This window comes from Nicotiana tabacum, chromosome 19 (assembly GCF_000715075.1).
Source record: "Nicotiana tabacum cultivar K326 chromosome 19, ASM71507v2, whole genome shotgun sequence".
Taxonomy (NCBI): domain Eukaryota; kingdom Viridiplantae; phylum Streptophyta; class Magnoliopsida; order Solanales; family Solanaceae; genus Nicotiana; species Nicotiana tabacum.
In genome coordinates this window covers 118,045,964-118,057,257 of record NC_134098.1, presented here as the reverse complement: position 1 = coordinate 118,057,257, position 11,294 = coordinate 118,045,964, and the positions used below count along the sequence as shown (strand labels likewise).

The window sequence follows — 11,294 nt, the reverse complement described above, 5'->3', positions numbered from 1 at the left end:
ATCAATCACCAATGATGATATTATATGTGAAATTCAAAAACTAAAATATAAAAATATCAAGCTAAGAGACAATACGTAGAGGAGTAAATAAATAATAAGAGAAGAGAACTTATATAAAATAATTGGATTTCGCTTGTACTATGTGGCACTGATGACAAGAATTCTAAGTGTATAAATTATAAGAATCCTAGTGAAAGTTTAACTTTGATTGAATAATGTACGTATCTAATATGAATCCTAATGGAAATAAACTATAAACTTTGTAGGGTTGCATATGTGCAATTTAAATCTGAAAAGAATTCTAATCTTGGGTAATTGCAATTATATTCTTAAATTATACAAATATTTAAGGGCATAAAAGTCAATCAAAGTTTCAAGAATATTTTAATCGTTCAACATTTAGCATAAAACATACGTGCTTTTATAATAATATAGATAGATATAGATATAGATAGATTAATGTACCGCCTCCCCTCCCACTCTCTCCAACCCGTCGCTTTTTAGGGAAGATGATGAATTTTCTTCAAGAGCTTTAGTTATCATCAATAAATTGAAGAGGCAAAGGGAGGCTCTTGTGAGGAAAACAGATTTTCTACAGAAAAAATCAGATCATCTTCATATTGAAATCAATGTATTAAAGGGAAAAGTTGCTGCCTTTTAAGCTTCTTCTATTGATCATGATAGAGTAGTTGCAAAGTTGAAAGAAAAACTATTTTGGCAGTGGATTATCATTTTTATGTTATTGGGTTGCTTTTTTGGGATATTCAGATTGAAACCAATGTATTAAATGCATTGTTGTTGTTCGATCGATTGTAATGGCATTAGGATGTTTGACGAAATATAAAGTATGAAATGTATTTTCGTATGGTAAAAGACATTAGCAATGTTGTTTGAGCCTATAAGAAATTGACTTAACTACTACTATTGTGATGCATTTTCAAGTTAATGTATAATTACAGTGCAATAAAGCTTGCTGAAAAACTATTTTGGCAGTGGATTCATGTTAATGTTTGAGCCTAATGCCTTTACATAAGAGCTATCATCAGTGCTAAGGTTAAGAAAAGGGACTCCAGTGATTGATTCCTCCAGAATCTCTAATAAGCCAATGCATTAAACACTTCATAACATTGTAAACAAAATTTGGAACTAAAATGCAAATTTATAACTGACGACGCACCTCAATCCCCAGTAGTTGGCGCTGCAGTAAGTTGGGTGAAGAACGAAAAAGGGGCATTTCTGTTGGATGGGGAACGAAAAAGGGGCATTTTTGGCCCAAGGTATTAACGGGAGGGGTAGGCTTGTGCCAAAGTTTTAACGGAGGGCAGATGCCCTCAATTTGGCATAGAGGGGCATTTTTGGCCCTTTTCCGTTAAAAAAAGGGTGACAGGTGGAAGTCATTAAGTGGTAAGAAGTAGCAACTAAGTTATGCTGCGAAGGAGCAAACAAATCCTCCTTAAACCCTCTTCTCAAAGTTCCAAAAACCTTCCTTTTCCGCTCTGTTTCCCCTCTCCTTGATCATAGATGGCTTTAGGACGATATCATGCGCTTCGAAACATCTATCAAACACTTGAAATTCGAGAGTTTTCGACCTTGTAATTAGCTTAATTATAGTTTCAGCCATTTTTTATTCTGTATGCTCAAATTCTAGTAATGCATATATAATTTTTTCTCCAAAGACTGGTAATTTATCAACATATGATATCGAGTTTATTAGCAATAAGCCAGCTACCCTTTTTCCACTATCTTGTTTGATGCCTTTTTTTTTGATTTTTTTTTTTGGATTAAATGTGTCTCTTTGTTTCAAATCTGATTCTTTTTCTGATAATGCAGGCTAACCAGCTCAAGAAGCTATTCAAAAGCTATTACAAATGGTATGTATATGCATATAACGCTAATACGTTCTGATGTTCTATTTCTCAAATGGGGTTGTTGAAATTTACTTCATTTTGGTTGTGTCTAGAAGCTGATGGAAAGATATAAGTGGAATAGGCGAATGAATTGTACCTTTTAATTGTTTTTAGGGAAACGGTCCAAATTTGCCCCTGTACTGTCCAAAATTGCTCAATCCTCTGTTACACTTTTGGTCAATTCATAACCTTGCCATTAAAAGAATTTCTCGTATTTGCCCTTGCCATTACGGGAGCTTCAGCATAAAATGGGTGTACTCCAGGTGTCCAAAAACCTCCAGAAAATAGGTCCAATTCTACCGTCAATGGTTGACTATGGTTTAAAATTACCCTCAGGTTGGAGCTGCCTTACTGGTCAAGAGCAAAAATGAGACTTTTTCATGACAGTGAGGGTATTAGACCAAAAAATTAATGAAGGGTAACGTTGCTCTAATTTGGATAGTACAGAAGCATATTTGATCATTTCCCCTTGTATTAAGAGTATCATGTTCACTTAATGGGATTGGTTACACTACGATATGCTATATTAAACTGGTGTATGTATAGCTTAATTGCATTCATGTTGGAATAAATATGTTGTTTTTTGATTATCCTATTTACAATTTCTGCTGTCCTTTTTGTGTTTCAATCATTTAGTTCTTATTAGGGATAACTCTATCTATTGGAATGAATTGTCTTTCCCTGTGATCAGATACAAAGTGCTGGAGCAATTCCTCTTGCTTATATAAATGGACGGACTTCCATCCATGGAATAATATATCTACGGCAAAGACCTGTTCAGTTGGTGCAAGACCACTCACTCTAAATCAATTAGTTTCTTTCTTCATTTTCTTTCCTTTTTTCTTTCTGTTGACCTTTCTGCCTTTTAAAAGTTGAATTCTGAGCTATTATTAGAACGAAGATCTTTCTTAATTCAGCTGTTTGCTCCTGTGGTCAGTTCCACATCTCACATTGAGGAACATATCATCCTGCGTACGTAAGGACCATGGATGTATCCCCTGGACATCTGGAGATAAACCAATGCTCCATTCCACTACAGTAAGTTGTATTTAAAATAAATTCAAAATTGTATCAGGAGCCAGCTTTTTTTCTTTTTGTAATTCTTATTCTGTGAGCATTTTATCTGAGTTTTAACTTGCTGAGTAATTATTAGCTGTCTCAAGTGGTTTCAGCACCTTGTGTTTGAGAGAACATATTGAAAGTCAAGAGAATCATTAGGAATATTTTGTTGAATGATAGATTTGATTACTCCCATCACTTTTACTTTCCATGTAGATGCAGGAGCCAATAAGCTATGGTGACATGCGATCAGTTACAACGCAAGTAAAAGCTCCAGCCCAAGCACGACAAATGGTAACAAAACCTTTTAATGGAGACACTGCTAATGAAGAATAAATATGCATTTCATTTTGGTTGTTACTTGTTAGTATATAACAGATTAATTTTTTACAGCTTTTAGAATTAAGTTGGATAAATGTTTAAGTTTTTAATTTTTTCCATTTATAGGGAGCAGTCAAAGTGTCTATGGTTAGTCCGGGAATCGTATATGATCCTTATACCCCTCGTGAGAAAATCCCATTCTGGAAGAGGTACGTAAAACTGTTCGTAAAATTGGCTATCGATTTTGGCTGCTCTCTCTTCTGATTAACATTAAATATAAGAGAATACTCTCTGGAATCAGTTTGTCTATATCTAACAGAGAGAAAACTGTTATGGTATTTAGGTAACTTTTGATGTGGCAAGCTGGGACAACCCAATTCTTTTTATTATTTTCTTGATAAATGGGACCGTCATATTCTTGTTCTAGTTATAATATCCAAAATGGCATTGATTCAGACAGGAGGGATTGTATATGCTCACAAGAGACGGTATTGTAAGTAGAAAAATATAATGTGGATTGTGGAGAAAAGTGGGGCAAGCTAAATATGGACAATAAGCACCATGGTGCACAGAAGAGGTAGTAAGTTCTTACGGGGTTGGTGTATAGAAACATATAAGAAACCAATGGACTATTTTATTAGCAATACTCTAGTTCAAAGTAGAAATAAGAGGTGTTTTCAAGACAAAGAGGAGATGCTTCATGTTGTCAAATATAGATGTGTTCAAAATTTGTAATATTGGATGAAAGTAAATTTTGTTCAAATATGTATGACATTCTGGACTTGTTAGAATCTTTGAACCTGTAATGTAAACAAGTCCTGTTTTTTGTACTTGCTGCTGTATTATCTTGGTACTGTTATCAATAAACTGTACCTTATCAAAAAAAAAAAAACATTTAGTTCAAAGTAGGGAATGGCAGGAGAATTCACCTTGGCTTCATCAGTTCCTTACAGGCATATATCTAGGCCTGTGTAAACCAACTTATGTACTCCCAGCACATAGTGCTGATTGTACTATTTACAAATTCTTGCATTCAATCATCCAATTAATCAACTGAGCCTCAATCCCGAATAGTTGGGGTTGGCTATAAGACTCCTCTATATCCATTCCGCTCTATGCGGACAAAATTCTAACATTACTTGCCAAAGAAAGAAAAGGATCATTATTCTTTTAGTTGTGCTTAGTTCAGTTATTCTTCATAGACCACTATCCTTAATTCATCATGAAGGGATGACGACAACACCATCTTTCTAGACCAAACTTATACATAAAAGTAAAAGTGCTTCATTAAGTGATTTGGAGTTCTTTATACTTAGTGCAATCGTGCAAAACAATCCGTGTTCAACTTTTGTAATGTTGATATCAGGTATTTCACTAGAAGTGGTTGGAAAAGGACAAAGGAGGAACTTAGTTCAGAGGTAATTATTTGTAATCTGACCATTATATATGTACACCCTTTTGTGTATCTGCTACTTCACAGAATAAGAAATTGTTTCAAGATCTGCTATTCTTAAATTCCTTTTCCTGTAGCCTATTCCTTTTACCTGGACTCTGAGTGGTTAAAAACTTTTATTGAGATTATATTAGGGTGAGCACGCACAAAGTTCTGAATTAGTTTTTACGCATCAAATTTGTCTTTGCAGCTCAAAAGTGCATATGCCATTGCTAAATTACGAAAATCTGGATATTCAAAACAAAAGTTCTATGCTGAAGCTGTTGGCATATACAAAGAGGTGTGCTTTTTTCATAATTATAGACTTTTGAGTTATCGACTTATCGTCAATCTGTGGTTTCTGTGTATTTGTTACATATTTTATGTTCAGCATTTGACTCGTGTGTATTTCTGCCTTTTCCCTTTCAGATAAATACGCAAATCGCAAACGGAGGAAAGACACCTTTGAGGAAATTAGTCACGGAGCATATGTACTCTGTAAGTTCTTTTACCTGGTATTTTTACTCTGAATTCATACGGAGCCTTCAATCTTGCTGCTTAACCTGGTCATTTGGATGAAATGTCGAGATTATGCTTTTGGCATGGGGGTAGGTCCTGTTTGTGTGAGTGGTTCTTGAACCACTTCGATACATAGTTGGCCGTCGAGGTGGTGCAGTGTTATCTATGTCTGTCATGGGCTATTAATTAATTCCCTCTTTCTGACTTAAAAATCAAAACTAGTTTGTTTGACATATTTTTTCCTTTGATCTTACAAGACAGGCTCTCAAGAATGAGATCAAGCAACGAGAATCAGTGTGGCCTACTGTCCACTGGGAACTAATTGAACCAATTGTTAAAGTGCGAACTCTGCGAGCTCGATTGGCAAGTACCAAACCTTAACCCTGCTTAAGCTTGTAACTGTCTAGATTTGCATGTGTAGGAAACATTATATAACACTACCAGGACACTAGGTGGAGTTCAAGATGATTACATTTTTCATGTGATGGATATGATCTACATTTTTGGTCTCTTATTATTTGGTTTGTCAGGAGCAAAGCCTTTTCTGCTGACCCTTTATAAATTCTCTTCTTCGGGTTCTGATGACCACTTTTTCATGTGATGGATACAATCTACTTTTTGGTCTCTCTGATTTGGTTTTTCCGGAGCCAAGCCTTTTTTGCTAACCCTTCATAAATTCTCTTCCTGGTTTGGTTTTGGTAATCGTCTTTCTTGGAGAAACCATATTCAATAGGGTCGATAACAAAACCCACAAGGGTTTAGACTTTAAAAATAGTGTACTCGAGCTTCTGATGATATTATTACTTTTTGTGCCTGTGATGTCACCTATGTCTTCACTTTAAAATGAGGTTACCATGTGATTGATTGGGAGAGAGTTCTAGTTTAACTGGGAGGATAAAGATTAAGAGGCTATTTGGATATTGGAAGTTTTTAAGTTGCTTTTCTACTCAGTTTTCGATATCATATATATGTCTTGGATTTCTTCTTACCTTTTTTAGACGAAGACAAACTGTAGAGCTCATTATGTCAAAAGATTATGTGAATTGAAAGCTCTTTACTTTCTGATGTTAAATTGTTTACCCTTCTCCTCCACTCAAATCTTTTTCCCCAAAAATTTGGGAAATACTATAACATCAAATGGAACCTCTATCATGTAACAAGAAACGGATTTCATTGTCTTTAGATTTTCTCTCTGCCAAGTGATTATTCATGTGAAAGTTTGGTCCTTGAACTTTTACCGCTTCTTAGTTTTGCAATGATAGAACTCTGTAGCCGCTTCTTTTGCAGATTGGTGTTGACAAAAATGATCTGAGTAAGGCGTTCATACAGCTTACACTCGAGTTTCTGTCTAAGCAGGTAAACTGGCCAGTAATCGAATTTTTTTGGACTGTTTTGAGCTCATTTGGTGCTGATGCCTGCTCCCGTCAATGGTGTTGTAGTTGTTTCAACTTTTCTGGATCTCACGATTGTAATGCTTGATTCAGTTGTAACACTTGACATCCAAACCAGTTGATATGGCCAGATATCTGCATAATTTGTCCATATGACCACACCTTTAGGACTTCCGAGTAAACCTGGCGAGTAATGTTTGTTTAGCGCTAATCATTAATCAACATGGCAATCAAAGATATCCATTTTATAGAGAATTACTCGGAAAAGAAAAAAAGACAAGCAAAAGATAATGTCATCATTCTGATCGTAACCTGAGAAAAGAATGAAGGGAATAGGTGCCGTCCGGTGTTCTCCTACCCTAGTACCTAAAACAGGGTTCCTGCATACAACCTTAAATTGAACCATGTCATGGCATTAGGCAGTGAGTTGACCTAATTGCTTGCTTCTTTTGATAGACTACTTTAGCTCATGAAAATTTCCTGCTTGCAAGGAAAGAAACAAGAGTATTGAAAGCTCACTTTCTGGTTTCAAGCTGCTTATTCATGAACCAGTGGCCTCTGTGCCCAAAACAGATGCACTAACTGGACTGTGCTTGCAAATGACAATGATTTGCAGTTAATGACAAACTTGCTTCTTTGTCTGTAAATGGACAAATTAATTGATTTTTGCAGATTCATTCATCAGAGTTTTGAAAATTATGTTTATGCTTTGGTCACGTAGTGTAATAAAGAAAAGTTAATAAATTAATTTTTGTGGTTGTTAAATAAGCCTCAAAAAAAGAAAGAGTTCTGTTAGCATCATATCGGCCTTATCTTGCTACCCAGTGTTGTCAAAGGCGCGCTTAAGCCCTGAAGCGAGGCTCAAAACATGTTGAGCGCTTCGCCTCGCTTTGTGGGCGCTTTAGTGTCGCATCAAGGCTCTAAGGCATATTTTTCCTTGCCAATGAGTGTAATCCTGAAAATGCGACATTAAACATTTGATATTTCACTTTATCGTAATTTTTTTTTTCAATTTCTTTGTCCATATAAATTATTCATGATTATAATTATTAGTCTTGGACTACATATACATATTTTTACTTTTTCTCCGGTTGCGCCTTTTTTCATTAAAGCTCACGCTTTATTTGCGCTTTGCGCTTAAAGTCCCAACGGACCTTAAAGCTTTTTTGCGCTTTTCGCCTTTGATAACACTGTTGCTACCTTGAAACTACAAGATCCTGCTGTAACTTATGGATAAGGGAATAAACCCTTATCTTGCTACCTTTAAACTAAGAGATCCTGCTGCCACTTATGGATAAGAAAAGGAATAAACTTTGAGGGTCTGAGGAAGAGATTTTGTTATCCTTGTCAGGAGTTGAAAAATAAGGACCTTTTTCAAAATTTAATTTATATTTGTTTGGGGTGCAATGGGTGATGCCGGGTACAGTGAAGGAGGCGTTGCATAGTTGGGTTCACATGAGTGGAAAGAGAAGTCCAAGGGCATGGAGTGTCGCTCCCTTAGCAATCATGTGGGTGATATGGAAAGAGAGACATAGGAGGGCTTTTGAAGGGGTGGAACAAGATTTTGTGAAATTGCAAAGTAGTTTCTTGTTCCTAGTTTCTTTTTGGTGTACTCATGAGGTCCCTATTTGTATAGAGGATTGGATCTGTTTTGTTGAGAACTATATTTCGGTGTAGGTTCTCTTTTTTTTGGTATACGGCTTGTATACGGGGTTAGTCCCCAATTGTTAATAAAATTATTTACCTTATAAAAAAAAACTTATCAAAGAATATGATACGACACTCTGTCTGAATCAAGTAACTAGAGTATATAAGTGCTTTTGGAGAAAGCTGGCTAAGAGTTCATGTCCTTGATTTTAAACATCATATCACCTGAGAAAAATCTGTTTGTAGAAAATGAAATAATTGGAGAACAGACTCTCTCATGATTTACTAGTCCAAAGTAACTCCATTTAGTTTCCAAGAGTGCATCAGGTTTTACTTTTAATATTGAAAATCTAAAAGACCAACACGTCTATTATTTTAATGCGGTCTAGGGTATTAGAAATGACTGTCCTGTGTTGATATTAAGCTATTATTGCAGAAGTTTGAGGCATATGATGGGAAAGGAGCCGTTGTCTCAGGAGATAGAAATAAGGAGGTATGTGATAGAGATTCTATATAATGCATTCTTGCAAATGCCAATTTCATTGACTGAATGCATCCGACATCACTGTGAAGAAAGTCACTTTTCTACACTTCAAAATTGGTGAATGCTGAATAGTTGTTATCTAGACTAGAACCCTAGATAATGGCTTCCTTCTTACAAATATCTATCTGGGATATTAACATATGGACTGGGATGCCAGAAGCATTACCTTTCAAGCCTCTTAAAAATTTCAATATTAAAAAAAAACACAGCATTCCTGGTTGCATCTAGTAAAGGGGTGCTAAGTTAACCGTAGATATTAGTGACAGTGAGACCCTACGAGGTCTAAATATTGGGTGTTTTCCTGCTGAAAATTATAGTTTTCCACCATCATAGTAGTTATGTTAGTGAAGCATTTTGTTAGCAAGTACAACTATCTGACTGCCTACTTAATAGCAGTAGGAAGCACTATTTTCTCATATTATGTTTTTTTCGGATCCAGGTCTTGGTACGTGATATATGGGTTTTTGAGAAGTCTCTCTTCCACCCTGGAGCATACTGGCGTCTATGTGGACGAATCAAACTTTAGATAGACTGTTGTGAAGAGGAAATGGTATTGTTCAATTTTGTAAGATGCTAGAATTTGTAACTTATCCAACCCTTAGATATACATGTCTTTGGTTCCTCTCAAGCTAATTATTTGGGGACCTTCCTCTTGGGTTGAAGAGTACTTTCATGTGCTTTATTCTGTAGTCCATTCAGAAAATTTTCCTTTAGACTTGTGTAGCTGCCATTTTATGACTCAATAAGCAGGTGCAAGTCCTACATAATTGTTCTTAAAGGAACACCTATAAAGATGTATTTTTGTTTTCTGGAATTGTTTTAAAGAGTTGTCAGTGTGATCTAAGGGAATGTCTTTCCTTTGACTTGGTGAAAATTGTGTAAGGAGAAGCATATTCACTTGCTTCATCGCTTGGTAAATGGTAATCCATCTTGTTTGGTTTCGTTCTCTTCATGTGCTCCTATGATCAATTAGTATTTCGTTGTTCCAAAGTATTGTGCTCAGTTAAAGCTGAACAAGCCCTTTAATCCTCTTTATTAGTTTTCCTTGGTCAATTGGCTTCATGTTCTCAAGCTGAAATTAACAATCAGAGCCCCTTCTTTGGTAATCATTTGTAAGAAACTCTAAGTTGAGAAAGAGGGAAGGAATAAAACCTATAAGCATTAGCTTTATGGAGGGGAAATATAAGATGCTATCTGGTTTTGCCTTTGTTTTTGCTCCCAAGAAAAGAAAAGGAACATTGCTTGCAACTGTTGCCTGTCTTTGGCAGAAAGAATCTAATGGCTACAGCAGTCTAAAAGCCTACATTATTTTTTCAATTTCCTTTCTTAAAACAGACCAAGAAATGGACAAAGGAGAAAACAAGATCCAGCTCCTTGGCATTTGCAATGAATTCTTGTGTTATATCGTGTCTTTTGGATGCCCTGTGTGCTACAGTTTATCCATCTGTAGATGGCTATTCAACTTGTTCAAAGATACTACAGCAGGTCATGTTAACATGATCACGAGTTTGGACTATTCTTGGCGCAATGGCTTCCTTATTATCAATAGGCTCTTCGAATTTGTTGTGCAGAGCCTTGCTGCTGAAGCTATCAAACCTGTGACTTTGGGTGACTCCATGAATTACAGTTTGGTCAAAACGAGCCAATCTCGAGCTAATCCAGGTAACAGGAATAGCTCAAGCAATGAACAGATTCTGCATTCTGAAGATTCGACTTCTGATGTACTTCCCAAGTTGGAAGAAACTGCAGTTGAAGATGATTCAGTCCTAAAAAATGGAGAAAATGATCTTTCTCAGCAAACTAGTGAAGAGAACGACGACGAGATTGTTGAGGAAGAAGCCCCTGGACCATCAATTGAAACTCAAAACAAAGCTCCGAAGAAAATGGTTAGCATAAATGATAATGTGGAGGAGATTTATTTCAGTAAGCAGAAGAAGATGAAGAAAAAGAAATCTACAGAAAAAGTGCCTTACATCAAAGAACAAGAAAAAGAAGAGCCAAAACCATTGAAATCAATTCTCAAGGTGGGCTCGAATGCAAACGAAAATTGGGATCAGAATAAGTAAATCATTGCTGAAAAAATTTAGTAAATTTATAATGCATTCCTCTCGTGGAATAGAACAAATGGCCTTGTTAATGATGCATATTATGTTAGGGATATGAAAGAAGTTAACTTATTAATTAAATTAAATATTAGTTTTTTGTTTACTATGAAAGAGAAAAGTTAATGATATTAGAATAATTTCTGATTGATTATGGATATGAAAATTATAATTAATAATTATCCTATCTATATCGAATACTGATCGTAATTAAGATTTCTAATTCATTTGTTGTTGGAAATAATTACGAGAATATGAAACTGAAATGACGTCCTTGGAATATAACTGAAATGTATGCAATATAACATTTGTTCGAACATATAAGAATGTCACTCGCTTCCAAATTGTAATCCAAATTTTTTCATTTTCGTA

At 35.5% G+C, this 11,294-nt stretch overlaps 2 protein-coding genes across 4 annotated transcripts; both read left to right on the top strand.

The window, feature by feature from the left end:
- Nucleotides 1-1,423: 1,423 nt before the first annotated feature.
- LOC107778467 (uncharacterized) lies at nucleotides 1,424-9,683 on the top strand. Of its 3 annotated transcripts, XM_016598725.2 has the most exons (13): nucleotides 1,426-1,592; nucleotides 1,831-1,871; nucleotides 2,599-2,691; nucleotides 2,845-2,945; nucleotides 3,183-3,260; nucleotides 3,414-3,496; nucleotides 4,654-4,705; nucleotides 4,931-5,020; nucleotides 5,149-5,217; nucleotides 5,500-5,601; nucleotides 6,526-6,594; nucleotides 8,713-8,769; nucleotides 9,260-9,604. In XM_016598725.2, the coding sequence occupies exons 1-13, from the start codon at nucleotides 1,522-1,524 to the stop codon at nucleotides 9,344-9,346; spliced, it is 993 nt and encodes a 330-aa protein (XP_016454211.1). In that variant the 5' UTR covers nucleotides 1,426-1,521; the 3' UTR covers nucleotides 9,347-9,604. The 3 variants fall into 3 exon arrangements, with proteins under 3 accessions (XP_016454212.1, XP_075094589.1, XP_016454211.1); XM_016598726.2 differs by lacking the exon at nucleotides 8,713-8,769 and having other exon boundaries at nucleotides 1,424-1,592; nucleotides 9,260-9,683; XM_075238488.1 differs by lacking the exon at nucleotides 2,599-2,691 and having other exon boundaries at nucleotides 1,424-1,592.
- Nucleotides 9,684-9,853: 170 nt separating this feature from the next.
- On the top strand, nucleotides 9,854-10,983 carry LOC107778468 (uncharacterized). The gene has a single exon (XM_016598727.2). The coding sequence runs from the start codon at nucleotides 9,990-9,992 to the stop codon at nucleotides 10,884-10,886; it is 897 nt and encodes a 298-aa protein (XP_016454213.2). The 5' UTR covers nucleotides 9,854-9,989; the 3' UTR covers nucleotides 10,887-10,983.
- The last annotated feature ends 311 nt before the right edge of the window (nucleotides 10,984-11,294 follow it).

Coding starts and splice junctions, on each gene's coding strand:
- LOC107778467 (XM_016598725.2), top strand. CDS start 1,522: ATGGCTTTAGGACGATATCATGCGCTTCGAAACATCTATCAAACACTT. Junction 2,692..2,844: donor GGCAAAGACCTGTTCAGTTG/GTGCAAGACCAC, acceptor TCCTGTGGTCAG/TTCCACATCTCACATTGAGG. Junction 4,706..4,930: donor AGGAGGAACTTAGTTCAGAG/GTAATTATTTGT, acceptor TTGTCTTTGCAG/CTCAAAAGTGCATATGCCAT.
- LOC107778468 (XM_016598727.2), top strand. CDS start 9,990: ATGGAGGGGAAATATAAGATGCTATCTGGTTTTGCCTTTGTTTTTGCT.